We start from the raw sequence: 27,772 nt of genomic DNA on the forward strand, positions 1-27,772 counted from the left end.
CAATCCAAAGTTGTACCTCTCCGAATTGTCCTTCTCCCAGCTTTTCTTTGAATACAAGTCGTTCCCGTGGCAACTCAGGCAATGGTGGGCAATCAGTGGGCGTGGCTGAGAGGGCGGGAACTGCATATGTATTGTTACCACTAACGCCTTGCAGACTGATGATGTCAGCTTCTGCATAATGAGGAACACTCCCCCCGCCTCCTGATGCTTCTCCATAATGAGCCCCTGATAAACCAGGGGGCGGAGCTCCAGGGTAAGGAGGCGGTCCCTCCTGCATCAGTAGGCCTTTATCAACCATGTCAATAGCACATGCTAAGAGAAAAAAAAAGGTACAAAAGAAAAACTTATCAGCCATTGTACATTGTAATAAGTAATTATGAACCGCACACATGCACTTAAACACTCACATACACTGGAGATGAGACATTACATGCATACTGTGATATGTATGGCTTTAGACTTCTGTCAGAAGACAGTGAGAAAACACTAACACACACCCTACAGTACCTCATCTCTGACAAAACAATATCCTTTCTTCAGCTATGGGCACTTTAAGTTTCCAAGACCGTTATAAATGTGACCTTCCTTAACAAAAGATACGTTTAAATCTTTTACCCCCGGTTTCACAGACAAGGCTTAAAGGCACACTATGTACGATTTTTGGATTAAAATATCCAAAAACCACTAGAACAATGTTATATATTTTGTTGATTTGTGTACTTACATTATCCCAAATGTTCCTAAAAATGTTTAAATACAGATAAATAAGCAGTTTAAACCCGGACACGAACCGTGTCTGTGTTACCCTCGATTTCGGTTTTATTTTGTAGAAACCATGGAAACACCAATGACGCTTTAGTAAATTATGTGTTTTATTAGACAGATGAGCAACTGTTTGGATACATTCATCGACAGAAAACTAATCATTGTTATACAGCTCAACAAAGTTAGTCTTTTTATTTAAATCTTGTTTTCTTGACTTACCGCGAGTGTCATATTTACCATGCCTAATATCGATCTAGCTCACTGCAGTGTGCAACAAGTGTCTCATATAGTAGACGCTAAGCGAACGCACAGAGTAGCATTATAACAACTTTCAACACACTACAATATATCTAAAATGATAAAACAGCGCTGCGTTACCCCACATACGCATGACCAGAAGAAGGGGAAGCGGCGTCTGCGGCATAATAAAAGCTCCACTGCTCTCGAGTCGTGTGTCACGCTCGTCTCTCATTAGCAATCGCTCCAACGACCTCGTTCCGCTCCAACGGCTTTCGTAACATTAATACCGGTCATCCATGAATATGATTTCTGCCCGAATCGTATTCTCCACCGGCTGTAGAGGTGAAGACAACAACTACCATGATTCTGCGAAATCAAGGCGTCATCAAGCTACGTCTTTGTTTTGAATGAGCGACCTCTAGTGGCGAAAAATTACATAGTGTGCCTTTAAGCCTAGTCCCAGACAAAAATGCATGTTTGAGCTGTTTTAACTGAAAGAAACTTGCTCTGAGATATCTTAAAATATGTCAGTGCCATTGTTTTTGTCTCAAAATGCACATCAGTAATGTTTTTTTTCTAAGACAAGTTTATAAAAGCTACTTAAATGTCCTAAATTAACTAATATTAATCTAAGCCCTGTCTGTGAAACCAGGCCTTCGTTTTTAATAAAAATCAACCCCTGAGACATAAAAGTAACAGAAACGTAATTTAATGAATGTGTAACACCCTCTGTGCTGTTCTGGGGCCATTATATCACTCTAACTGTTACCTTTAAGAGTTCAGGGGACTTTAACTGCTCCCTGGGGAGGATACCACCCCTTGCCCCTTTCTTAGGGCAATATGAACCCTCTCTCTCTTACCCTGGGACAGGTTTTGGGGTTTTTCTTGCTGGCTGTGGCAGTTTGTCAGCCTGTTGGGGCCATGTGTCAGGTCAGACAGGAGGAGATGATATGCTGGGTTGTTTAACAGCAGTGCTAGGAGGACACACAAATCCCACAGACACGCAAGTCCACGAAGGGTACGACAGTGTGAGCAGTCACCACATGACAAAAACGACACAACCAAACCACAACACAGACGCATCACAACACGAGACGACACAACAAAACACAAACAACAGGGCCGTTAAGGGGTGACAGAGCAAACCAGTTACATGTGAGATGCACAAACACAGCAGGCAGTGTTATCATCCATAATGACGCAGGCTGTTAATTATCTTTTCATTGGTCAGTCTGTATTGGAGGCATTCATTTATGTTAATTAATATATGAAAACAAATCACACAATGAAAGTATTCGTCATGAAAGCAATTGTGGCAGGAGAAAAAAAAACATTTGAGTACAAGTGGAGTTTGAGTGAAATAAAATATCCCTCCTCTCTCTGTCAGATAGGACAGTGGCTCTTTGTGTCTGGGTTGTGGATTGTGCTAAAGTACTTTTTCTGATGTCGTTTTGGCTGTTCATTCTCCGTGGTAACCCTGGTTCCTGTGCACTTACTGACAGAGGTATGTGAATGCTTCAGTGTGTTTTGTGTGTGTCACCTGTGCTGTCCCGCTGCTCTCGGGGCCGCAGTACAGTGCTGGGCTCCTGGTATTCTCCCTCTCGGTCCCTGTCATCGGGGAAGGTGTGTATGCGCTGGTAGCGGCTGGAGTATGTGTGCGTGTTAGTGTTGTTGATCACCACGTTGTCCGATGGAACTGAAAGATGAACCCGCAGCTCGTCGCTAGAGAGGCTGCCTTGGGCCTGGATACGTAAAGACAAAATTAAAGAGCCATGAAATCAAATTTGGAGTTTTGTAGCATTTCGTCCATGTCTGTTAGTCATCTTTATGCTAGTCTACTCCTAAATGTTTTAACAGATAAATGAATTTTCTATTGAGAAAATTTGTCAAAAGATAACCTACAGCAATATTTTGCTTTTCTACTACAGTGCAAAACACAAAAATCCTTTATTTATATTTTATTCACAAAATTGCCAGTCTATTTTTTTCTCCACCAATGAAAATAGTTCCAAACAAAGTCAAAGCACACAGAGCAACACACGGTAGTGGCGTTCCTGAATGAATTAGTGTTTTTGAATAAATCTGTTGACTGAATGATTCAATGACTCATTCATGAGGAGTTATTTGATTCGTTGATAAATTAATCAGGCTGCATCCAAAATCGCATACTTCCCTACTATATAGAAGGCGAAAAACAATATGTGACAAAGTAAGTATGTCCGAATTCACAGTACTAATAAAACAGCAGGCAAAAAATACCTGGATGACTTACTTCTTCCGGCGAGATTCAGAAGTGTGAATCTGATGGACACTTTACTATCCCATGAGGCCACAGTGAACTTGGCACATTGGCAGTGAAGCGACGTAACTGACGCAGGTAGGTCACATGATAATGACAACATGGCAAATGTAGTACGTCCAGATTACATTCATACTACACACATTCGTTCTATATAGAACACACTTTTTTAGCGGTCGTGAAGTAATTACTTATTTAAAATAAGTACCTACTCAAGAGAGTATGCGATTTCGAACGCAGCCTCAGTGTTTTTGAATGAATCAACTGAGTGAATGATTCAATGACTCACTAACTGCATCCAAAATCACATACTCTCTGACATGTTTATTGTAATTACTTTGCAACCTTTAAAAAAGTTTGTTCTAGTATAAACGTGTGTAGTGTGAATATAATCCATTAGTTCTACATCAGTCATGTTGTCCTTATCATGTGACCTATCAGTCTCATCCAGGCACGTGCACAGGTAGGGCTCAACCTGTGCAGAGCACATGCCCTTTTTGCCGAAGTGCCCTTTTTTTTGGTGATGGTGTTTTTTTTTTTTTTTTTATATATATATAAATTAATGCTTTTGGTCATCCTTTAAGTCTATCTGTCTGTTTTAAAAATATGTAGCCAATGAAAGATCTTAAAAAGAGCTTGTGTAAATCTTGTTCGCTGTCAGTAAAGCTGATAACTCCGCCCCCTCTATCGTGACTGAATGAACTGAAGCTCCGCAGCGGCCGCACAGCAGACAGCAGAAGTTTTGCAAGGGTAAACTAAGATCTTGTTGTTTGAATAAGTACTAAACACGTTGTCTATAAAAGCTCATATTTTATTTATTTGATGTCTGACTAAGATATGTGGGACCTGAGAGAGAGGACTATATGCTAACATTTGCCATAGTCATAGCCAATACATAGCCTACACTTAAATAGCCTGTGCATACAGCAGCATTTCATTTTTTATAAAATGCGATTTTGACCAAATGTATTTTACAACAGGAAAAACTGAGCGCCTATATAGCTATAACAATCTAGTTGGTAAGCTGTTGATGAAAATGTAATGATGATGCCGCCGGCGCCGTTTCCATCAGAAAATCATAAGCACAGGTGCGCCCCCGCGCTGTTCGTACTGGAACTACACAAAGCGAAGAGTGATCCTCGTCACCTACCTAACATATATTTCTAAGAAATGTGTTCTTTGCTTTATGATTGCTGCTGATACACTTAATTTATTAACATTTAATCCTGTTATGGTAATAATATTAAATTATGGTTAGTTCAAGGCTGTTAATATGGATGTATTCGCTGTCTAATTCTTGAATCTATAGTATTTTATATACTCTCCGGTCGTCCTCACATGTATAAATGTAGTAAAACATGGTTTTACTACAGTAATGTTGTAGTAGTAACTAAAAAAAAACTAAAAAAAAACATTACAGAAGATCACTGTGAAATCTTTATATTTTATCATCCATAATGTAATTTGTGATTTCATTCATCCCAGGCTTAATTTATTTGATCCAAAATAAGCAAAAACAGTAATATTGTGAAATATTTAAAATAACTGTTTTCTATTTGAATATATTTTAAAATGTAATTTATTTCTGTGGTCAAAGCTGACTTCAGTGTCATGTGATCCTTCAGAAATTCTTTTCACTGCAACTGTACTTTTCACACTATTTTATCATTTTTTCATTGCTGGCTTATTTTATGGGAAGTGTAGTGTATAAGAGACCTTCAAGAGACCAACATTGGTCCTCCACAGTGTCAGGTTTTTGCCATCAACTGCAACTGTGGAGAGATCCTTTTCAAAAATGAGGTTAATTAAGAACCAACTCCGAAGCCTTTGCTCAGAGGAGAGACTCTCAGACCTTCTCCTCATAGCCATAGAGAGGGACATCACAGTGAAGTCATAAACATCTTCAAGCATGGCTCACAGAAGGTTGCTGTTGTAATATGGTTTAAAGAAGCCCTGAAACTCTGTATATCTATATTATCTATATTATTATTATTATGGTTGTTGATAATAGTAAATAAATCTAAAGCTTTTGAGACTATTATTTTTTTTGTATTGAATTTGTCATGAAGATGAGACCATTTCCTCTTATGTAGGCTTACTAAATAATCTTGATATTAAAAAAAGGGAGGGGGGTGCCCTTTTTCAGTTTCAGCACATGCCCCTCAAAAGGTCTGTGCACGGCCCTGGTCTCATCCCTTCACTGCCATTACCAAATACTATCTATGGCCTTTACTATCTATGGTCTTGTGGGATAGTAAAGTGTCTATCAGATGCACACTGCAGAATCTTTCCAGTAGTAGTAAGTCATCTGGGTACTTTTTGCCTATTGTTTTATAATTGCTGTGAATTCAGACATACTACTCTTTTCACATTCTGTTTTTCACCCACTAAATAGTAGGTAAGTATGCTATTTCAGATTTTCACATTTCATTTCTGAATGAATTGGTGCTTTTGAATCAATCAGTTCAGTTGAATAAATGAGTCAATGACTCACTCATAAAGACATTCAGTTGTCGCCACGTGCAAACACAGACACGTGGAGTAATACAAACTATTATATCAGAGATCCTGGAACGCTGTTCAACCAATCAGATACAAGGACTGGAACAAACTAATATGTTATAGGAAACACATCAACATGGGGGAAAGGAAATACACTGTAGAACACAGTAATGAAAAAACACCTTGCCAAGTAGCTTCTTCCAGTACTGCCTCCATAGAATAACGGCTATAACAGCCAATAGGAGCAGAATAATTCCAACCAGGCAGCCAATCAGGATGGCTGTGTTGCTGCTGTCATCTTTGGCCACAGGTAACCCTGCCCTCAGAGTGATGGCAGAGAACTCTATTAATAAGAAACACGACAGATTTATGAATACCAGTGTATGTTAATCTGACATTGAAATGATTACAAACACCATAAACAAGGCATTTATAGCCTAAAGAGTGTTTAGAGTGTAAAACCAAAGCTTATCTGTCCATTACAGCCACCTTTTAATCTCAGTGCTGTAAATGCCTTCAAGGAAATCAACACACTTTTTGTGATTTGACTTGATTTCTAATACACTGTGTGTGTGTGTTTGCTTGTGTGTGTTTGTGTGTAAATTTAGGAGGCAGCTGTTGTTTTGGGGGGCAGTAATAAGCTTTGACAGGAGTAAAGGAGCTGTGAGAGTGGGCACATTCCTAAAACTGAGGGTACTGAAGTTAATTCAAAGAGAGACAAAAACAAGGACAGCTAGATGAATTTCACAATAGATCCTCTATAAGCTTGGCTATATAAAACACTAACTCAAAACAATATTGCATTGTCAACCAAATCATGCATAAAAACTTTCTCTTTAGGCTTCAAAATGGATACTCATGCACACACAAAACCCCCAACCACATTCTCAAGGGATTTTACAGTATGAGAGGACAGAGTTTTTAAATGTAAAGAAATTTAGAGGGAAACATTATAAAAGGCCCATGTGCTAGAAAACATGCTGTAAAAATCTGCGGTGTAATAAGCATGGAGACGATACTTTTTCTTCCCCTCGTCCTTCTCTCTTTCTCTCTCTCTCACCTGTTGGCATGCTGCTGGGCAGCAGTGAAGTAATGTTCATGAAGAGGTCTGGAAAAACGAGGATGGACAGGTCAGAAGAGGGAGAACTAGAGAGGTGGGGTGGGTGATTGAGGGGCAGAGATACATGGGAGTGCTGAAAGATGAGCGAGGTCGGACTGTGAAGATGGGGTGAAATTAGGCCTTTTCAGCCTATAAAAATGCATAATTTTCCCAATTCTCCCCCATGTACCTCATGAATAAGATTGGAAATCAAGAACTAGTTCCAATAAGAAAACAATGTTCCTAAGGGAGCCATTTGTTCTCCGGGAACTACCCTGCTGGCTAGCTCCTAGAACTAAGTTCCTAGAACTACCTGGTGCGAAAGCCCCTGAGTATTTATATTTTATATATTATAAATATACTTTTATATAAATAAATATAATTGATATATATTTTATATATTTAGTCATATAATTGTAATAAATGGTACTTTTAGGCCATTATTATTTGTTATATTATTACATTATTATATGATATATTTACTGTATATATATATATATATATATATATGTGCGTGTGTGTATGTGTGTGTGTGTGTGTTTGTTTGTGTGTATTAATGAAAAATAATGTAAATATATGACATAATAATAGCCTTTATTTATTACAATTATACTCTGGACCAAGCACTAAATATGTTAAAAAAAAAAACTAAAAAAAAAACTAAATAATACTAATAATACATACATACATTTATGTGTGTGTGTGTGTGTGTGTGTATATATATATATATATATATACACACACACACACATTATAATAACATTTATGTATACACACACACGAAAACATTTAAATATGTGAAGTAGCATTGCTTTTGTATTGTACTTTTACTATATATTTTGGACAAATTATTGGGGTGGGGTACATCCTTCAAAATAATAAAAGTATTGTTAGGAGAATCATTAAGGAACTGAAAACATTAAACTTTTCTGTTCCAATCCTAACTATTAGCACTAATGCAAACGTCACACGGCAGTGCGTTGCATACACACTCATAATGCGGTGAGGTTGACATGCGTCCGACTCACCGGTGGGGCTGCCGGTGCCGTTTGCATAGCTGGGGGTGTGAGGAGAAGTGGCATTGACAGGACGAGTGCTGGAGGAAGGGAGAGGAGGAAGGGCAGATCCATCCTCAAACGGCACTGGAGACAAGACAGAGAAATGTTAATGGAGAAAGAATTAGATAAGCAGGCTTTATCTCTGATGAAGCATGAATATTCCTAGACTCTCTTTCTTATCTACAAACCCAACAAGTGTGACACAAAGTCTCACCTTCTCTCCAAAAAACTTTCTCTCAGTTTTTGTTGAGGCTTACTGTAATGCTTATATTCTGGATGCTACTGAGTTTTCAGAACTTAGTTACTTTGGTATCTAGCACACTTGAGCTAAAATTCATTAACACGCAGGTCAGAAAAAGAAGCCCATGAGGATGAGTAGAAAACAAAAGCAGTCGACACGTTTTATGTTTCGAATGATGTGGGAATATTTGCTTTGCGGCAAAAGATCATACATTTTCCACTAATTTCCTGCTGAAAACAGATCTTAAACCATCCTAAGTTGTTTTTTGCTGGTCTCAGCTGGATTTTGAATTTAGCATGCTAAACCAGCATAGCACCAGCTTGACAAGGCTGGGAGACAAACTAGACCTGCTTAGACTTAGACTTAGGTTTAAGATGTTTTTAGCAGGGTTTTTACATGACTTTGAAAAACTGCCTGAATTGCATCTGATCGTGGTCCAATATTTTTATATAATGACCGCCAAACTATATAATAGAACGATATCCTACAAAGCTGTGCAAGAGTCTCTTTCTTCTGACTGATAAAATCTATATTTTTATTTATCCATTTAACAGTCATGTAATAAGTTTCAAAGTAAAACATAAATGACTATTAATGAGCCAGTGTATGTTGTTGCAAGAGGTCAGGTGTGTGTGTTCATACTCGAGTAGAAGCTTATCTCGCTGATGAGGAGCCAGCGGTCACTGAAAGCGAAGCGGCAGCGGAGAATCTGGGCCGGTTGTCCTCCGAGTGGCAGTGAGATGGTGCGGGACGAAGGGTCGTGTAGGTCGGACAGTGGCACTTGAAGGCTGAGCGCAGGCTCCGCCCACGGGCTCAACAGACTGGCCTTAAACTCACACACCACCTCGCTGAACACCCGCACGCCTTGAGTGTGTCTGTTATTACTGTGCACCTGAAACAGAGACATTCAAAAACAACAATCTGCAATAAGACACTACAAGACTGCCGGGAACAAAAATAAGGAGCAGTGGAAATAAAGGGCATCAGGGAGAAGTAAACGGATGTTATTACTCCACAAATGGGAGAAGAGGAGAAAAAGAAAATAAACAGGGAGTGAATGAAAGGTGGAGGGCAAGAACATATATAATGTGACAGGTTAGACATTAATGGTGCTGTTAGGTCAACGTCTAACTGCGCACATGTGTGCAAACGCTCACTGACACATGAAACATGTTTCAAAACAAACCAGCACAACAGTGGAGGTTAAAGTGTAGCCGAAGCCATCATGGTGACGCCTCATACATCACACACACACACACACACACACACACACACACACACACACACACACACACACACACACACAGTTTATATATCCTCAAGTAAGCACCCTTTGATGGACTACACTCAACTCAACTTTTATTTATAAAGCACTTTCAAAACCATTAAAATGGACCAAAGTGCTGTCCACAAGTAATACATATCTATAAAATACACAGAAACATAAAATTACATCAACACATGTACTGTAAAAAATATTTTTCAAAGTTGTACATAAAACAGATTACTGGAGTATGCTTTGCAAGAAAATCCTATTTCAGTCTTTCTACTATAATTTCATGTTTGATTCAATGCGTTTCCTGCAATTTCTTTGCAATTATTTGTGAAATTTACTGGCAAATTAGGAATGAAAACTGTTTTAAAGTAAATCCTACACCATTTCTTTTTCAGTGTGTGATAAACTTTGCATTGGAGTTCCTGAACCAATGGGGGAGGGGGGAAGGATTTGTAGAGGAAAACTGCCGGTGAGGCTGGCGGTATTCTGAAACTGCAGGAATACAGACGGAAACACTCTAAACAAAGGTCTGGGAGAGCGAGCAAAGGGAGGCGACATAAATCATCTCACAAAGGCACGCGAACAAGTGCTTGTTGTTATGGGAAATGTTTTAATGGAGCCTCTGGTCTTATTTCTCATGTCTCTTTTGGGAATCTGCTGCGAGATTTAAAGGAAGCGAGTATGAGCGGAAGTTTTTGAAACTGTGGGAAACCGCAGGAAAAACAAGGCAACATGGGATAATGATGGCATTTGTGAATTGTGCTATGTCAGAGATAAAGGAATGAAGTCAGAAGTGGTACAAACAAATCAGCATTCCTGGCCAGAAAGACCCTTAAAAAAATGACAATACATGAAACAAACAAAATAACAGAAATAATTATGTGGTGTTGTTGGAAAACAAAACACTCGGATGTCTCTCAGAATCACACACACAACCACAAATGCAAAGCCACAGGCAAAAAGACAAATAAAAACAAATCAAATGTTCATCAAAGGGTTGAAGGATAATTACAGACTCCTGAGGGTGATTTACGAGACAGAGCTTCATTACTGCCCTACTAACTGACTGAGATGAATTCTGGGATAGCTTTTGCCGTCTAGCATAGTGAGTAGTTTGAGTTGATAAACAGCAGATCATTTACTTACCCTCATGTTGTTCCAAATCTCTATGACTTTCTTTCTTCTGCAGAACACAAAAGAAGATATTTTGAAAAATGTTTGTTTTGTCCAGTGTCAGTGAGTGAGTCCAATGTTATTTTGGGCCTCACTGACTTTAATTGTACGAACTAAAACCATTCTTTTGTGTTCCGCAGAAGAAAGAAACTCATACAGGTTTGGAAAGTGTCTTTTCATTTTCCTTCTAGTCTCATTAGTTTGCCATTTGCTGTGAATTTTTTGCATCTAAAGCAATGACATTAAGACATTTTAAGTGTGACCAAATATATGTTGTGCTATTTGCATACATACTAACCTGCATGGTGTGAAAGACCCGTGTTTTCTCAAAGTGAAACTCAATGTCAACAGTGGGCTGGTCCAAGGAATCACGGTTCCAGCCCACATAATCATATCCTGGCCACACTCTCAGCTCTTTACTCTCCATGAAATCATTCCCACCTAAAACACCATCACACAACTGGCCCAATCCTCCAAACATCACCCTACGGAGAAGAGAGAGACATTACAGATGTGAAGTCATTAGCCATGTGCACACACATACACAGATGTACGTATGTACTCACAATACGTACAGATGTGAAGTCATTAGCCATTTGCACACACATACACAGATGTACGTATGTACTCACAACACATGTTGGAATTTCCCATGCACATACACATCTGGCTACTGTCAAACGTTAGCTTAGCTATTGCAAACATTTCTGCTCCATTAAAACACATCTGGGAATGTTTCTACACAATATTCATCAACCCCACCTGACAGATATACATACATACATGAAAAAGGGGTCTGGACTAACATATCTCACAGAAAATTAAGTACGACAGGACCAGGTGAGAATTGAGAAGGTTAACTCAGCAAGTTCTCAATTGATTGTTTTTGACACACAGCATGAAACTAGGGTTGGGAACAGAGAAACGGTTCTTTGTGCGTGGTTTTCTTTACTATATTTGAATCAAATGTCTTGTTTCGTTATCGATATTAGAATGTGCATTCTTCTACAGTTCTAAACTTGTGTAGTCTTGATTCCAAACAACTCTGAGCTGGTTCTTTTTAGCAAATCAAAAACATACAATCAACCAGTGTAGTCTAAGCACTTTACCACTTTTCATTCCATTCCATTCCATTCCTTCCTTCATTCATTCATTCATTCATTCATTCATTCATTCATTCATTCATTCCCAGGGGAATTTTACAATACCCATCCTTACTTAAACCTACTTGATTGTTGTTCGCTGAGAGACAACTGATGATGAAATGATTTTAAAGGTGCAATAAGCAATTTCTGAGAAACACTGTTGGTATTTGAGATCATCAACCCAAATAAACACACCCCTCCCTTCATTTCTCCGCCCGCAAAATGCACAAACACGCAATGCAAGAGTGGATGATGTCTTTTTATCATAGCTGAAGCAAAGCAAAATAATGCTTTGAGAAAAATAAAGCTGATAAAGAAAAAAAATGAACTAATGAACAAAAAGAAAGAACAAAAAATGAGCATACAGTACACAAGAGTTTGTTGTTGGCCACCAGTCGGACAGCAGCTCCAGACAAACAATGACACTCAAAACTATCCTGTTACTATAACTAACATTACAACAACAGCATATCTTGGTTCTGTGAAACATAGCAAAACCAATGTTACCCGCGTATGGAGCAGAAACAACGCAACCTCTGCATTGGTTTTCAGGCCTTCAGGTCTCTCCAGCGCTGGAAAGCTTTTCTAATATTAACGCAGGTCCTAAAGCTCTTGCCTGATCATAACCCTTCTTTTTCTAGTGATAATCCTCTGATCTTTTCTCTTTTGTTAAGTCTCTCAGCTCTTTCTACAGTGTTTCTTTCAAATCTCCCTCTTACTCACTCTCTCTCCTCCTGTATACAGCAGTGTACTTTTCCCCCTACTGCTGATTGGCTTCAAGTGTGTTGTGGTGCTCGGTCCGATCTACTTGCAACAGCGTTTCTCAGAAATCGCTTACTGCACCTTTAAAATGCAATTTGTTGGTTTCTACATCATTTTAGTTACCAATATGTGTAGCACACATGTAGTATTTTCATGCAGACATGGAAAACTGGCAGGGAGTATGAAATTACGTTCTTAAAAAAACAATTTGAAGAAAAAAGTTGTGTGTGTGTATTACCCTGCCTCTTTACTGCCATCATAGATGGAGTCATTAAGGTAGACAGGCGAGCCTGACAGGTTCATCGCATGACCCACAGGAGCGGTGTACGCCTTCAGTCCGTCTAACAGAGAAGAAGCACATCACTCAATGGGAAACACCATTCCACTGCAGAAATTGCATGCAGTGAATGTAATGTAGATGAGTGTGTGATCAGGATGATGGATTGCTTGTCACGTGTGAGACTAACCTTTCCAGACACAACCATAGAGTTCAACTCTTAAACACACGCTCATCACACGGTCCGCCAGTGGGTAGAAGCGCACCATGCGTGCTATGATGGGCGGACCCAGGTCCTTCAGGACCACATCATATGTGTTCTCATTCCCTGTCACCACCTGAGACAAAAACAACATAGAAGAACTGTAACAAACAAAAGATCTAAATTTGTTGAAGTTTGTTGTTATAGTTCACATAAGGGTTAGAAACCTCCTGTCCCCAGCGGTCCTTCCAAGTCATCCACTGTCGTCCATCACGAGAGTAATGCAGCCGGTAACTACGCGCAAACTCCCTCCCCAGCCCGTCTGCGTGGCGTCCCTGCGTGCCCACCAGAGACAGGAAATAAAGCTTGCGCAGGTCCACCTGCAGGTACTCTGAGCCGCTGGGAAACACCGGACCAGCCGGACACCACGCCCCGTCCCCCTCTCCAGTACTCAACCTGGGACAGGAAACCAACACAAATATTATGTACATGCTCGACATGTTAGAGCCTTGGTGCTCATGTGAGTGGTGTGGCTTCGAGGCAGATGTGTGGCATGTCCTATTACTACTTTGTTTCCCTAATTACTTCCTGCCCCTCTTATATTTAAAAAATAAATTATATATATATATATATATAATATGCAAATATGCAGTTTAGTGATGTATTGAGTTTTTACAGAGAGAATTTTTTTTTTACATTTAGAGATGTAACATGAATTAAAAATGTACAATTATATTTCATACTTTTAAATGTGTGATTCTCATGAAAGCACACACACACACAAAACAAACATACTTTGCATAAACAAAATTTTAACCATTAACTATTCCTTTTAGCATTGTGACATTATGACGATGATTCTCTTTACTGATTCTTTCACTGTATTACAATACTTATTTTTAAATGAAATTCTTTGCTTTAAATAATTTAAAATGTATATACAATTTTTTTCAGTGTAATTTGGCATGTTCAAATACTTCAAAATAACATCACAAAGCAAATATTCTTACAGGTTTTAATAGCTGAATTTTTTTCTTATCATTTTTTCTTTTTCTCAAACGAATCTCAAAAACAAATCAAAACAATAAAATCACAATTTGCCATTTCCTGGCAAAAAAAACATGTAGGCTAATGAGGCTAACACACACACACACACACACCTATATGACATTTAAGCCGTTTTCTCTTTTAAACTTCCTAGCACACTTTCTTCACTCACAGACACACGTAATGTCCTGAGCAATCCACTGGCTCATTATCAGTACAGACTAAACTTCACTCACTCATAATAGAAAGAACAACACTGAATGCCTCTGCATTCAGCTACTGTTATCACATAGGTGACGAGACACTGATGACAGACAGCCGAGAGACCACAAACACTCAAACACAAAGGGAACTGCACCTGAAATAAGATATTCCAGTGAAGTGTGGATATTGTCACCTCACTGAGACCTCATTGAGACACAGCTGAGATCGAGAAACTGAGACCAGTTTGAGACATTTCTGATTCACCCTTGAATCTTCACCATGACCTCAGAGCTATAAAGACACATGCATCAGTCTCACAGACCCTTTCAAAAACTAAATGTAGTCTAGTTCACTGAAATGTTCTTCTGACCACGAATAGGACACTTAAATGTGAAGAGACTGTTAAATTACTGTCGTGTAAAATGATCAATCCAGACCCAGTTTCAGAAATCGCAAGTACAACAAAGCTGCAAATAAGGTTTGTCCCTGCAGAATATTCCAGTTAACGGAGTTTGTTTTTCTGTAATATTGTTTATACTTTGGTCATTTAATCTGTGATGCTGCTTTAAAACTGAAGAGTGTTGTGTTGTTTTTTTATATATACAAGCACAACAGTCAGCTTACAGAAATAAAAAGTACTTATTTAGTTAAAAAACTGTTAAAGCCTGTTGAAAACCAATGGTTTATGTACCATTTTTACCAGATGGAATAACTGTAAATTAAACTGAAATTAATTAATTGAAAGAATAATCAACAGATTAATCAATTATCAAAATACTTGTTATTTGCAGCCCCTCTTCATTCTGTCTTTTTCTCACTGTATCTTCTGGTCTTCAGCATGCTGTCAGACAGCTGTTTCTCTCAGAGGTCATGTGTGTGAGAAACCTCCCAAATATACAAACATCACACACACCCCTAAACCACTGTATCCCCATCATAAATCCCATCTTCAGCACCTCTCAGCACTCCATCATTCCTCTAAACCTCCAGCCTCTTTCCCCTTTATTCCCCTTCCCCGTTTAAGGCTACCGTATTTTCCGCACTATACGGCGCACCGGATTATAAGGCGCACCTTCAATGAATGACCTATTTTAGAACATTTTTCATATATAGGGAGCACCGGATTATAAAGCGCATAAGATACTGCAGTCAAACGTTTGACTGCGTTTGCGTTATGCATCCACTAGATGTCAACAAATGTCAACAAAACAGTCAGATAAAGTCAAACTTTATTAAGCGTTCTGACAACTCCGTTCACTCCCATGGTAACGTTAACGTTGTTCAAACGTTGAAGGAAAACTCCGGTCAATTTTAACATTGAGCTCATTTTTGGTAAATTTGGAGTGCTGTCAGTACAGATAACAACGACAAAAACCGGTGTTGCCTACACTGTGTTATCCTCTTTTTAAAATTTGCACCCTGTTGACTTAAACGGGAAAAGTTTTAAACCTGCTTTTAGCCTCTTAACAACCTTAATGTGTCATTACAAGTGCACAGCCATGTGAGTGAACACAGTGAATCTGACTCCAGTAAATGTGAAAGATATGAATAAAAATGATGTTTATTCAGCCAGCTCACATACCCGTATTTTCTTCCTGTTTTCGGTCGAAGTCCACAGTAGGCGATTGTCGAGTGCGCGCGCGCGATCATTGGTAACTAAGCAACAGTGGAGACTCAGACTGTCAGCCGATGACGGTGCTGTGTGGTGTTCTCTATGTGAGAATATCAGCTCAAATGGATAGTTCGGATTCGGATAGTTCATCCGAATCAGATGTTGAACACGTGGAGGAGGTTTGATCGCGCGCGCGCGAACTCGACAATCAACTACTGTGGACTTCGGTCGAAAACAGGAAGTAAATACGGGTAAATGAGCTGGCTGAATAAAGAGATTATTCCTGCCTGCAGCCTTCGTGAAAGCTCGGATCACAGGAGACTGATATATCAGCCCAGGCATCCACGATCCATTGCCAGATAGTGGCGTAAGTCGGCCGGCGCTGTCTCCGCGTCTTGGTGAACGTGTGTTCACCATCCATATATAAGCCGCTCCGCATTATAAGGCGCACTGACGTTTTTTGAGAAAATTAAAGGCTTTTAAGTGCGCCTTATAGTGCGGAAAATACGGTATATCCCCCTCTCGCTTGCGTCATTTTTCCTGTAAGCTCCTCTCCCCTCCGTTCAAAATCCCCCTGCTGTCTTAAACAGAATGTGGACTTAATAACAACCACATGATCTGCGTGTTGCCAAAAGACAGAAACACACACACGCGCGCACACACACACACGCACACACACCAGTTTCAGGATTGGATGGTGATGCTAACCTATGGTGAGCTTGTTTTTTGGCTGTTTTTGTGTTTGTTGTGTGTGTGTTTGTGTGGTTCAGGTAAACCCTACATTATGGGGACAAAATGATCCCACAAAGATGGCAATATCTGAAATCCTGAAATTTTCTTGTGGGGAAATTGTTTGGGTCCCCATGAGGAAAATAGCTAATAAATGTTATGATATTTTTTGAAAATGTAAAAATGCTGAAAGTTTTCTGTGATGGTTAGGTTTAGGGGTAGGTTTAGTGTAAGGGGATAGAATATGTGTATGTGTGTGTTGCATCTACTACTGTGTGTGTGTGTGTGGTACTGGCCTGTATTCAGCAGCATGTGAGTCTCGTCCAGACAGACAGTGCTGTAATGTCATTACCTAATGCTCTATATCAGGACACGCTCCATTACTGACATCTCATGTAACCTAATCACGTCCTCTCATGAGCCTCACAGAGCCCACGAACACAAACAACCAACCACAAATCACACAAACACCAAATGAGAGTGAGAATATTTTATTATGTATGCAACGAGTAAAAGATGTGTGAAATGAAATCATGTGCTCGTGCTCACCTGCCGTGTTTAGCCTCGGTTGAGTCAGACCAGGCGCTGGATGCGGTGATGTCAGAGTCGGGTATGGTGCCGTCTTCCATCCCCAGAGCATAGCGACACTTAGCTGTGTGACACACAAGAAACACTTCAGACAGGCACCCTGAACACAAACTCATCATGAAGAGGCAGGATGGTGACAGAACATTTATTCTGAGCAGTGTTGTTATTGTTAACTGAATTTTTTTGTTAATTGAAATAAAGCTGGAAAAAGAAATTCTAGACTGAAAAAAATAGAAATGTTGCCAAGTAACTGAAATAAAATGAGTTTAAATTGAAGTACTAAAAATACCAAAACTGATGTATTTTAAATACAAAAAAAGTCAAAAGCACATAACAAAATTACTAAAACTAAAATTAAAATGAAAAAATGAACATCAAAAATAAAAGCCATTTCAAAATATGAATAAATTCTATAATAATATATTCATTTAATCATTAACCATTTCAGTTGTATCTGACTCTTGGTGATTCTATGAGCCATCTCTTGCCATACGCAAGAGACTGTTCATGAATTTTCTTGGCGATGATTTTTCCGGGGTAGATCGACAGGTCTTGAGACACACACACACGCACACCACACAGCACAATTTATCATCTCCAATTCATACTGCCTGTTTAGTAATAGTAATTATTTAGTATCATTTAAATATACATAATAGTACAACTTTTACTGAATACTATTACTAATACTAAAATAAATCTGATGTTTACCAAGCTTTTTTTTTAACCTAATGATGGAAATGACATGCACTCCTACTCTTATTTTTTTTTATAAAGATAATAATCATCACAGACTAAATCACACCAAAAACCTACCCTGATCAACTAAAGAAAAAGGCAATCAATCAATCAATCAATCAATCAATCAAATAAATCGTGTCAGAGCTGAGAAGTTTTCAAACTGGTGATTCCAAAACGAAATGCTTGAGGGTCCAACTAGAAATTTGAAAGAAAACAGATTTTGCAAAATGTTATTATTTTGCACAAAGCTAACATGCTAACCTAAGACATAAATGAAATATAACAATATTTTTAAGACCTAATTTCTCAAATTATTATTTCTGACATGTAGTCACAGAGTATAGCACCCTTACAATATTATTGAATTGCAATTTTCCACTATATCTTAGGAGGGGGTTCCATCATGTTTTGGGGTCCCTGTCATCCAAAAGTTTGAAACTCCCCTGAGTTAATGGATTCAAATATTTAAATTCAATTAAAGTAGTATTTTGTAGTTAACAATTCAGTTCCTTTTGAGGAAGGAAAAAAGAATAACTATAGGCTTTTGTTTAACATTGTTTATGAATGACAGTGTCACATGTATGGGTGATATGTCATGAGAAAAAAAATACAGACAACTTTAGTTTTGTTAAATGTTCCAATCTGAGTTTAATTTTTGAATAAATTAAAAAGAATCAAAAATAAAGAGGGTCGTTCTCCAACATTTACTAATAAAATGGGGGCTTCACTAGGAATTTCAGTGTGCAAAACTTGTTTTAACATGCTAACTTTTTTTATCAGATTTTTCTAAATCCTTGGGGCATTTTGTCCTCACAGTATATAGGCAAATGAAGTCCCATACACGGCACAATGTCAAATTCTCACAAAAATACCAAAACAGCATTGCTGCATTGTTGGAATTGCTTCAGCAATGCCTCACAGATGTAGTGCAGGGAGCAGACAAAAAGAAATTAAGAGATGAAATGAGGACAGTAGAGAAAAATTCTGGCACAAACACAGTGTTGAAATCATCCGCACGGATCACATGTCAATCCTGCCTGTGTGTCAGTTCAGAGGGTGTGTCTGTCAGTGTGTGTGTGTTGAAGCTTGGGGTGATGGGTGAGGTTTTGGGGGGGACGTACTTAGTTGCTGTAAAGTGAGTCATGAGATAAGAATGCAGAGGCTGGAAAACAAACCCTGCCCAGCCAGCGAGACCCTCACACACACACAAACACACACACACACACACACACACACACACACACACACACACACACACACACACACACACACACACACACACACACACACACACACACACACACACACACACACACACACACACACACACACACACACACACACACACACACACACACACACACACACACACACAGTGGACAGGTGCCTGTTTCATTACATCATCAACCTGCTGCCAATAAAATGCTTTCTTTCTTCCAAACTCTCTCATTCTCTCTCAATGAGTCTGTCTATCACACACCTCCAGCTAATACAGAGCAGATGAGAGCTGCGCTTTACAGTCATTTAAGATTATAAGCAGATGCTCTCTAGTTTCGACACTGAACGCCGGTCTTGGTGACACGAATACAGTCATTTTCTGCTCCTGATCTATTTGCACTCCACGTTCATCTCTCTCTCCTGTGAAAACACATTGTTCTCACTAAAAACAATAGTTGTGCTGGGGCAAATTCACTAATGCAGGGGGTCTGAAAGAGGGTGTGTGTGAAAAATGTTAGAAAAACAATGGTATAACGGTGCATAAACGTATGTAGTGTATGCAATAAAACTACTCTATCAGTATTCATTACGTTTAAGTGAATTCCCCCCACTATCTCTCCTTGCCTCACCCCTCCTTCACTCTCTCTCTCAGTCTCTGGCAAGCTGTACATGCAGACGTTCCAGCTTATTATATGATTAACTATCAGTAACTGGTCATGGAGAAAAACACTGCAGCCCTTACACATGGATCATATGTCTTCATTCAGAGACTGGGCTTGAATAGAATGGCTTTTAATGACATTTCATAGGCATTAAAAACACATTAGAAACCCCAACCAACAGAAAAGATGAAGACTGTGGACTCAAAGAGAATAAAGACACGACTGAGAGAAGACTGATTATAGGAAATTTGACTTTAGGACTTTGTGAGGATCCACACATCCTCAGGGTCTGAATGGTCTGACCACAAAACCAGTTCAATAAACTGAGAATGGGTGTTTCTCACATTAGCTGTGATTTATGACAACTAAGAGCATTCTTACCAGAGTCAAAATGCCAATCCAAGTCCTGTGCTGCTGTCCAGGAAACAAGGAGGACCATGAGGAGGCCAGGCAACAACGACAGCATCTGTGTTGCCATTGCAACAGTGACACCTGGTTACCTGTCCAGAGTTGAACTATCTTCAACAGACATACCTAAGGATGAGAGAAAGGGAGAGAAAATGATTACATTACGTTTTTATTCATATTATTTAATAATGAATACCTGGCTGTAAAATTTGCGTAATTCTGAGCTATGTTTTTTTAAGATGTTGTTCTAATTGGTTCAGTTTGTGGAAATGTGGTGTCATGACTATTAATTGATTTGGGCTGAAATTTTATCTCAGTCAGTTATGATGTCATAGCGTGTAATGAGGGGAATCTCCACCCCATCTCCACTTGATGAAGTCAGTTGGATTTTAAGCACTTGATATCACTTCATTTACACTGGTGGTCCATCAAGTCTTAGAAACTCTCCCAAACACAACATATTGTCATTCCAAAAGCCACATGTAGAAAAAGAAACTACACAGCACGGCATCTTTTCCATTAACATCACCCCTTCTGTGAGTATGGGATTTGAGTTTGCATGTAAAGGTTCTTTTAGTACATTTAAAAACCACTACTACCACCACCATCACCAACAAAAAAAGTTTTTTAACTGACAAATCCAATATAGGAGAAAAAAATCAACTTGCGTCTCCTGCAAGTGCAACACAGCTCAACCTAATGTATACACTACCGTTGCTAAGTTTGTGGTCAGTAAAGTTGTTGTTTTTTAAAGAAATGAATACTGCATTAAAGGATGCATTAAAGTGATAATAAATGACAGTAAAGTCATTTATAATGTTACAAAAGATTTCTATTTCAAATAAATGCTGTTCTTTTGAACCTTCTATTAATCAAAGAATAAAAAAATTATCAAGGTTTTCACAAAATATTAAGCAGCACAACTGTTTTCAACATTGATAATAATCAGAAATCAGCATATTAGAATGATTTCTGAAGGATCATGTGACACTGAAGACTGGAGCATTGATGCTAAAAACTCAGCTTTGCCATCACAGGAATAAATTTCATTTTAAAATATAATAAAATAGAAAAAAGCTATTTTAAATTGTAGCAATATTGCTGTTTTCACTGTATCAAATAAATCCAGCCTTGGTAAGCATAAGTCTTCTTTAAAAAACATTTGTAAAAATCTTACCGTCTCCAAATTTTTTAACTGTAGCGTACATACAGTTTTTTCACACATCACTCATGCTGTTATTCATCTGGCAATACAGTTATTTCATCCCCATAACAACATGATCTCAGTGAATGTGATTTGTGTTTGTATATGTGTTTTTCACAGCGGCGCGTTCCACAAATCCATGGAATGAGGGGTCTCTGTGAGTGTGTGTGTGAGGTGGCAGCTGTCCCCGTGCGGAGTGACAGCGCTGCTTCTGGGGTCTGTGAGAGACAGACAGCTGATGCACAGCTGTGCAGACACAAGGACAAAGAGAGTAGGAGAATCTGAAAGGAGGTGTGGAAAAGAGGTGTAGATGAGGCATGCATGTAATAGACCCAGCTTAATGGACTGTGCGTTAGTGTGTGCATGTCATATTCAACATACTGTCTCTGTGTGTGTGTGTGTGTGTGTCCGCAGCAGCCAGTGCAGCTGTCCTGAGTTTGAGACAGGCGGTGGCCAACACACACAGGCTGCAAGTGTTTCCAAACCCAGGGAAAACAGAAAGAAAGGGGGAGAGAGATATCAGTTTGTGTGCCAAATAATTTGCAATTGTAACCCAAGTTTGAGTTTATTACAGTTGGCATTGTGAATCCGCTCACGTCTGTTGACAATAAGTGCAATCGCTGTTGCGTAACCTTAGCAACCCAGCAAACAATTTTAATTAACCGAATCCAAAATATTGAGAGAGAGAGAGAGAGAGAGAGAGAGAGAGAGAGAGAGAGAGAGAGAGAGAGAGAGAGAGAGAGAGAGAGAGAGAGAGAGAGAGAGAGAGAGAGAGAGAGAGAGAGAGAGAGAGAGAGAGAGAGAGAGAGAGAGAGAGAGAGAGAGAGAGAGAGAGAGAGAGAGAGAACAAAATACAGAGACTCTAATCCAAAATCAGCGCCAATTCGAATAAAAAATATTCTTTGAATATGACTTTGTCAAGAAAATAAAATAGTTAGTCACCAGTTGGCTGGTAACTTTATCAAGCTGCAACATTACGTCATTCAAGTCAAACTTTAAAAACAAAAGTGTGACCTTGACAAATAAAATAAAATATAATACTGACTAAATAAATGATCAACCAACCCTTAAGTGCAAATGGAATCTAATGTTTTTGGGCATTTAAATTGAATGCAATTAGATGAACTTTAGAATGCCTTTTTGAACCACGTAAGGAACACTCAAGTACATCTTTATATAATTTCATAATTCTATGGTCTTTGAAATTGTAACATAGTAGTCCGATGAAGATGACTAAGATTCCAAAAGGTTCAAATAACAACAGTCTTTATTCAATAAAACAAACACAGGTAGATCCAAAGGTTATGAACAAACGATACGTGTAACACACGAACAATACCCGACCATGAACTGAATAAGGAGGAACTTAAATATACAATGATAAAGAACTAAATGACGGACAGGTGTATTGATTGCATGAATGACCATGGTAACTAAAGACTGGCGGGAAACTAGAACAAATGAAACTCAAGTCAATGAAAATGAAACAGACAAAACGTGACAGAAATATGGTAAAGTAAAATATACTTTAAATGTCATTTCTAATTCAAATGTCTATTTGCATGTCATGTATTTCAATATATTTGTAATAACACATTTGTAATGCCGTTGCAATTTAGTACATTTAAAATAAATGAACTTTAAATGCAATATTGAATAACACATTGTACAGTTAAAATTATAATCAAGTAGGCCTATATGCTTTAGTATGTTAGTCAACATATTAAAATAAGTGTGCTCATCAGAAGACAATCAAAACTTAATTTAAAACGAACTTTAAAGGAAACCTTTTTAAAAGTGTAATTAATTGTGTTCATTTCAAACTAAAAACTTAAAAAACTTTTTATGCGCTTTGGCCGTTCGTTTACACGACAACAGCGTTTTGGATGCCTGAAAACGCAAACTTTTGAAAACGGGTTTCAAAGTGCAAGTTTTTGAAAACGGTCTCCGTGTAAACAACAAAAAACGTGAATCAATGAAGACTATGACGCCATGCACATGCGTATTACATGGTGAGTCTATAGTGTTTCATCGTCATCTAATGGCTTGGCAGCAGACTACAGGGTTTTTAGTATTTTTCGTGGATCCGTGTGAATGGGGATCGTTTTGACAATGGTGTCGTCTGTACGGGGAAAACTCAAAGGAAAAACATCTCTGCTTTAAGCATATCGTTGTCGTGTAAACGTCCCCTTTGTTAAGAACTAATTGTGTGTTTTTTTACTCTAGAATGATCATGCACATTACCTCTATTGGCATTATTTGAGCTTATGAAGCCAAATGTATGATTCAATGTTGATATTTTTTATTTCTGATTTGATCTTTAATCAAAAAGTATTTTTGATAAACAGTTACGTAGATCTATTTCCCCATTGAAGATAAGAGCTGTATTGTACTTGCATGTCTAGAAATCCTCACTCCAGGGCAGTTACAAACACAACCACATGAACTGACATGCCTTTGATATAATGCTGAGACTGATGTAATGACGCGCTGTTTGTCACTAATATGAAAGTTAAAAAAATGGCTAAATCATCCCATTTTCATTAATACAGAAATGTGTCAAACATAGTTTAATTGCCTCTAAGAAATACGTATGGCTTGCTATTGGCAGTGACAAAAAAGCACTCCTGAGTGTAAAGGAGAAGGAAAAAAACCATCAGAATAATATAAAACTCAGGAAATGAGTCTAGCTGTAAACTCAAAGGTAATACAAGTTTATGTTCAGTTTGATCTGATCTTTCACTTTCCCCTATAACTCTCATTTCATGTTCTGCAAAGAAAAACATTTTCGATATAGCAACATTAGCTTCACGTCTCCCTGCTGGAGTGAGTGAATGAGCTCAACCTCATCAGCGGATCTGGTCCAGTGGGAGGCCTATAGGAAACGCTCTGGAATGACGCCCCTATATACTGTGTTCAGTTTAAACAGATGAAGATCTTAAACACTCAAATGACTCATTGCATACATCAAAAGTCAATCAGAACACCCTATACCTTATACAGTAACAATGAGGCTCATAACTCAGGTTGACACAGCTGAGGTCACTCTGGGTGTGATTCTGCTCTGGGGAGTTTCACACAGCAAATTCGTCAGTTCAGCTCCATTTAACAAAACCCTTCATGACAAAGTTTTAACTGGCTGGCCTGAAGCAAGTTCACACACACAAGCACATCAAGAACTGTCAGTATTAGACCTGCTGATAAAGCAAATCTCACAAATGTGTTTTAGAGTCTATAACCCACACAGCCGTAGGGCAAACTCCTTGAAGCATTTCAGTACATGTCACATCATCACTGACTTTCACCTGCATGACTCCATCTGCACTGTTTAACCCCTCAAGGGCTGGGACAAGCTTGAAATAAAAGTGAAATACACTTTTAAAGTTCCAAACAAGGTAACCACACAAAGAAATATCTGGTTCATATCTCAGGAAAAAAAAAAGGAAATTCACAGCTAAATTAGTAGAAAATCTCTCCTTTCTCTGTCCCTATTTTTTTATATATACACACACTCACCAAAAGGATTATTAGGAACACCTTTTCAATTTCTCATTACTGCAATTATCTAATCAACCAATCACATGGCAGTTGCTTCAATGCATTTAGGGGTGTGGTCCTGGTCAAGACAATCTCCTGAACTCCAAACTGAATGTCAGAATGGGAAAGAAAGGTGATTTAAGCAATTTTGACCATGGCATGGTTGTTGGTGCCAGACGGGTCGGTCTGAGTATTTCACAATCTGCTCAGTTACTGGGATTTTCACGCACAACCATTTCTAGGGTTTACAAAGAATGGTGTGAAAAGGGAAAAACATCCAGTATGTGGCAGTCCTGTGGGCGAAAATGCCTTGTTGATGCTAGAGGTCAGAGGAGAATGGGCTGACTGATTCAAGCTGATAGAAGAGCAACTTTGACTGAAATAACCACTCGTTACAACCGAGGTATGCAGCAAAGCATTTGTGAAGCCACAACACGCACAACCTTGAGGCGGATGGGCTACAACAGCAGAAGACCCCACCGGGTACCAATCATCTCCACTACAAATAGGAAAAAGAGGCTACAATTTGCAAGAGCTCACCAAAATTGGACAGTTGAAGACTGGAAAAATGTTGCCTGGTCTGATGAGTCTCGATCTCTGTTGAGACATTCAGATGGTAGAGTCAGAATTTGGCGTAAACAGAATGAGAACATGGATCCATCATGCCTTGTTACCACTGTGCAGGCTGGTGGTGGTGTAATGGTGTGGGGGATGTTTTCATGGCACACTTTAGGCCCCTTAGTGCCAATTGGGCATCGTTTAAATGCCACGGCCTACCTGAGCATTGTTTCTGACCATGTCCATCCCTTTATGGCCACCATGTACCCATCCTCTGATGGCTACTTCCAGCAGGATAATGGTGTCAGGTGTGGTGGAGGTGAAAGGAGCGAGGACTCAGGTGCAGAGATAATGGGCACTTTAATGATAATAACAAAACAAAAATACAAACAAAACTACCCCGTAGGGGAAAACAAATGACTTGACTGACTTGAAACAAGGGGAAACACACCAGGTACGTGCAACAAAGAAACAGCACAGGACTGCAAACACAGGGAGAATAAATAGGGAGACCAAACAAAGGAGGTAACGAGGGAGGACAGGTGGGGCAAATGAATCAATCAGGTAATGAGGGAGGACAGGTGGGGCAAACAAATCAATAATCAGGTAACAAGATGGGAGGGGCTAGACAATCAACAGGAGAGCACATGGCACAAGGAAACATGCATGACAAGCCATGTGCTCACACCAAACGTGACCTGAACACAAGCACATGGCCAGTAAAACCAATCACCAGCCATGTGCTCACACAAAACTAGACATGAACACGCAGCTAATGAAAACACTCAGAAACCACGTGTTCACACAAAACATGACAACATGAAAGCACACAGCTAGTGTAAAACACAAGCTGTGTGCTACACAGCACAAGACATGAAAGCACATGAAACAAGGCACAGACAAGATAAAACAGGTGTGTCAGGGCTCTGTCACAAAACCAAGAAATAGACTAGACAGAAGTGACAGAACCCTGACACTACCCCTCCTCTAAAGGACGCCACCTGGCGTCCCTAAGGAGGAACACCAAAAAAACAAGACAGGAACATGACAACTCACCAGCAGACAACACAAGACGGGAAGATCAAAACAGAGACAAAGAGGGGAGGAAGGGAGGGGAGCCAAGACAGAGCCAGCATGACAGTCCAGGAAGTCTCTATAAGGGACCAGGGAGGGACGGGAGGGTTGAACCAGGGAGGCTCAGGCTGGTCTGAAGTCCCAGCAGAGGGCCATGGCGGGACAGACCAGGCAGGCTCCAGCGGATCAGGCAGAGGGCCATGGCGGGACAGACCAGGCAGGCTCCAGCGGATCAGGAGTCCCAGCAGAGGGCCATGGCGGGACAGACCAGGCAGGCTCCAGCGGATCAGGAGTCCCAGCAGAGGGCCATGGCGGGACAGACCAGGCAGGCTTAGGCGGTTCAGGATTCCAGAATGAGGGCCAAGGTGGACCAGGCGGATCTGAATACTTGGCAGAAGGCCAGGGTGGGTCAGGCAGCAAAGACTGGGTTGGCAGGACAAGACATTCGGGTGACTCTGGGACGGCCTCGGACTGGCAACGGGCTCTGGGACAGCCTCCTGGAGCTTGGGCGGAACCAGCCTGACTGGCAGCATGGACGGAGCCGGCAAGGCAAGGCGCTTGGGTGGCGCCGGAAGGGCAAGGCGCTGGGGCGGCGCCGGAAGGGAAAGGCGCATGGGCGGCGCCGGAAGGGCAAGGCGCATGGGCGGCGCCGGAAGGGCAAGGCGCATGGGCGGCGCCGAAAGGGCAAGGCGCTGGAGTGGCGCCGGCAGGGCAATGAGCCTGGGGATGGCCTCTGGGCTCACAGCAGGCTTTGGAACAACCTCCGGGCCCCGTGGTAAGCAGGAAGCCTTCTTCCTTCTCCATTTCCTTGAGCGAGGCGGCGATGCAGCCTCTTCGGCCAACACTGGGGGCGCTGCAGCCTCTTCGGCCAACACTGGGGGCGCTGCAGCCTCTCCGGCCAACACTGGGGGCTCGACAGTGAAAGTGGATGGCTCTGGGAGGACCAGACTTGTTAAGACAGAGGAAGCCTTCCTTCTCTTCCTCCGCTTACGTCTGCAAGGCGATGGTGTGGAGATTGCTGCCTCTGGGGGAAATGCAGCATTCACGGCCACCTCTGGGGGAAATGCAGCATTCACGGCCACCTCTGGGGGAAATGCAGCATTCACGGCCACCTCTGGGGGAAATGCAGCATTCACGGCCACCTCTGGGGG

The 27,772-nt window shown here is 40.1% G+C and overlaps 1 protein-coding gene across 3 annotated transcripts in view; it reads right to left on the minus strand.

Moving 5' to 3' along the window:
- Positions 1-27,772, minus strand: part of ddr1 (discoidin domain receptor tyrosine kinase 1) — a 49,325-nt gene that overhangs the window by 6,354 nt on the left and 15,199 nt on the right. The window contains exons 2-14 of one of the 3 annotated variants that reach the window (XM_056232575.1): positions 20,222-20,374; positions 17,181-17,283; positions 13,267-13,495; positions 13,028-13,175; positions 12,799-12,901; positions 10,952-11,138; positions 8,847-9,096; positions 7,934-8,047; positions 6,867-6,914; positions 5,989-6,149; positions 2,546-2,747; positions 1,866-1,979; positions 17-312 (exon numbers count right to left, since the gene is read on the minus strand). In XM_056232575.1, the coding sequence (XP_056088550.1) occupies positions 17-312; positions 1,866-1,979; positions 2,546-2,747; positions 5,989-6,149; positions 6,867-6,914; positions 7,934-8,047; positions 8,847-9,096; positions 10,952-11,138; positions 12,799-12,901; positions 13,028-13,175; positions 13,267-13,495; positions 17,181-17,283; positions 20,222-20,318 (2,052 nt within the window). In that variant the 5' untranslated portion in view covers positions 20,319-20,374. The remainder of the gene's footprint in view (positions 1-16; positions 313-1,865; positions 1,980-2,545; positions 2,748-5,988; positions 6,150-6,866; positions 6,915-7,933; positions 8,048-8,846; positions 9,097-10,951; positions 11,139-12,798; positions 12,902-13,027; positions 13,176-13,266; positions 13,496-17,180; positions 17,284-20,221; positions 20,375-27,772) is intronic. The other 2 variants (XM_056232577.1, XM_056232576.1) reach the window with 2 other exon arrangements.

The sequence above is a fragment of the Rhinichthys klamathensis genome, unplaced genomic scaffold (genome assembly GCF_029890125.1).
Source record: "Rhinichthys klamathensis goyatoka isolate OS25496 unplaced genomic scaffold, OSU_Roscu_1.1 h1tg000349l_1, whole genome shotgun sequence".
NCBI lineage: Eukaryota > Metazoa > Chordata > Actinopteri > Cypriniformes > Leuciscidae > Rhinichthys > Rhinichthys klamathensis.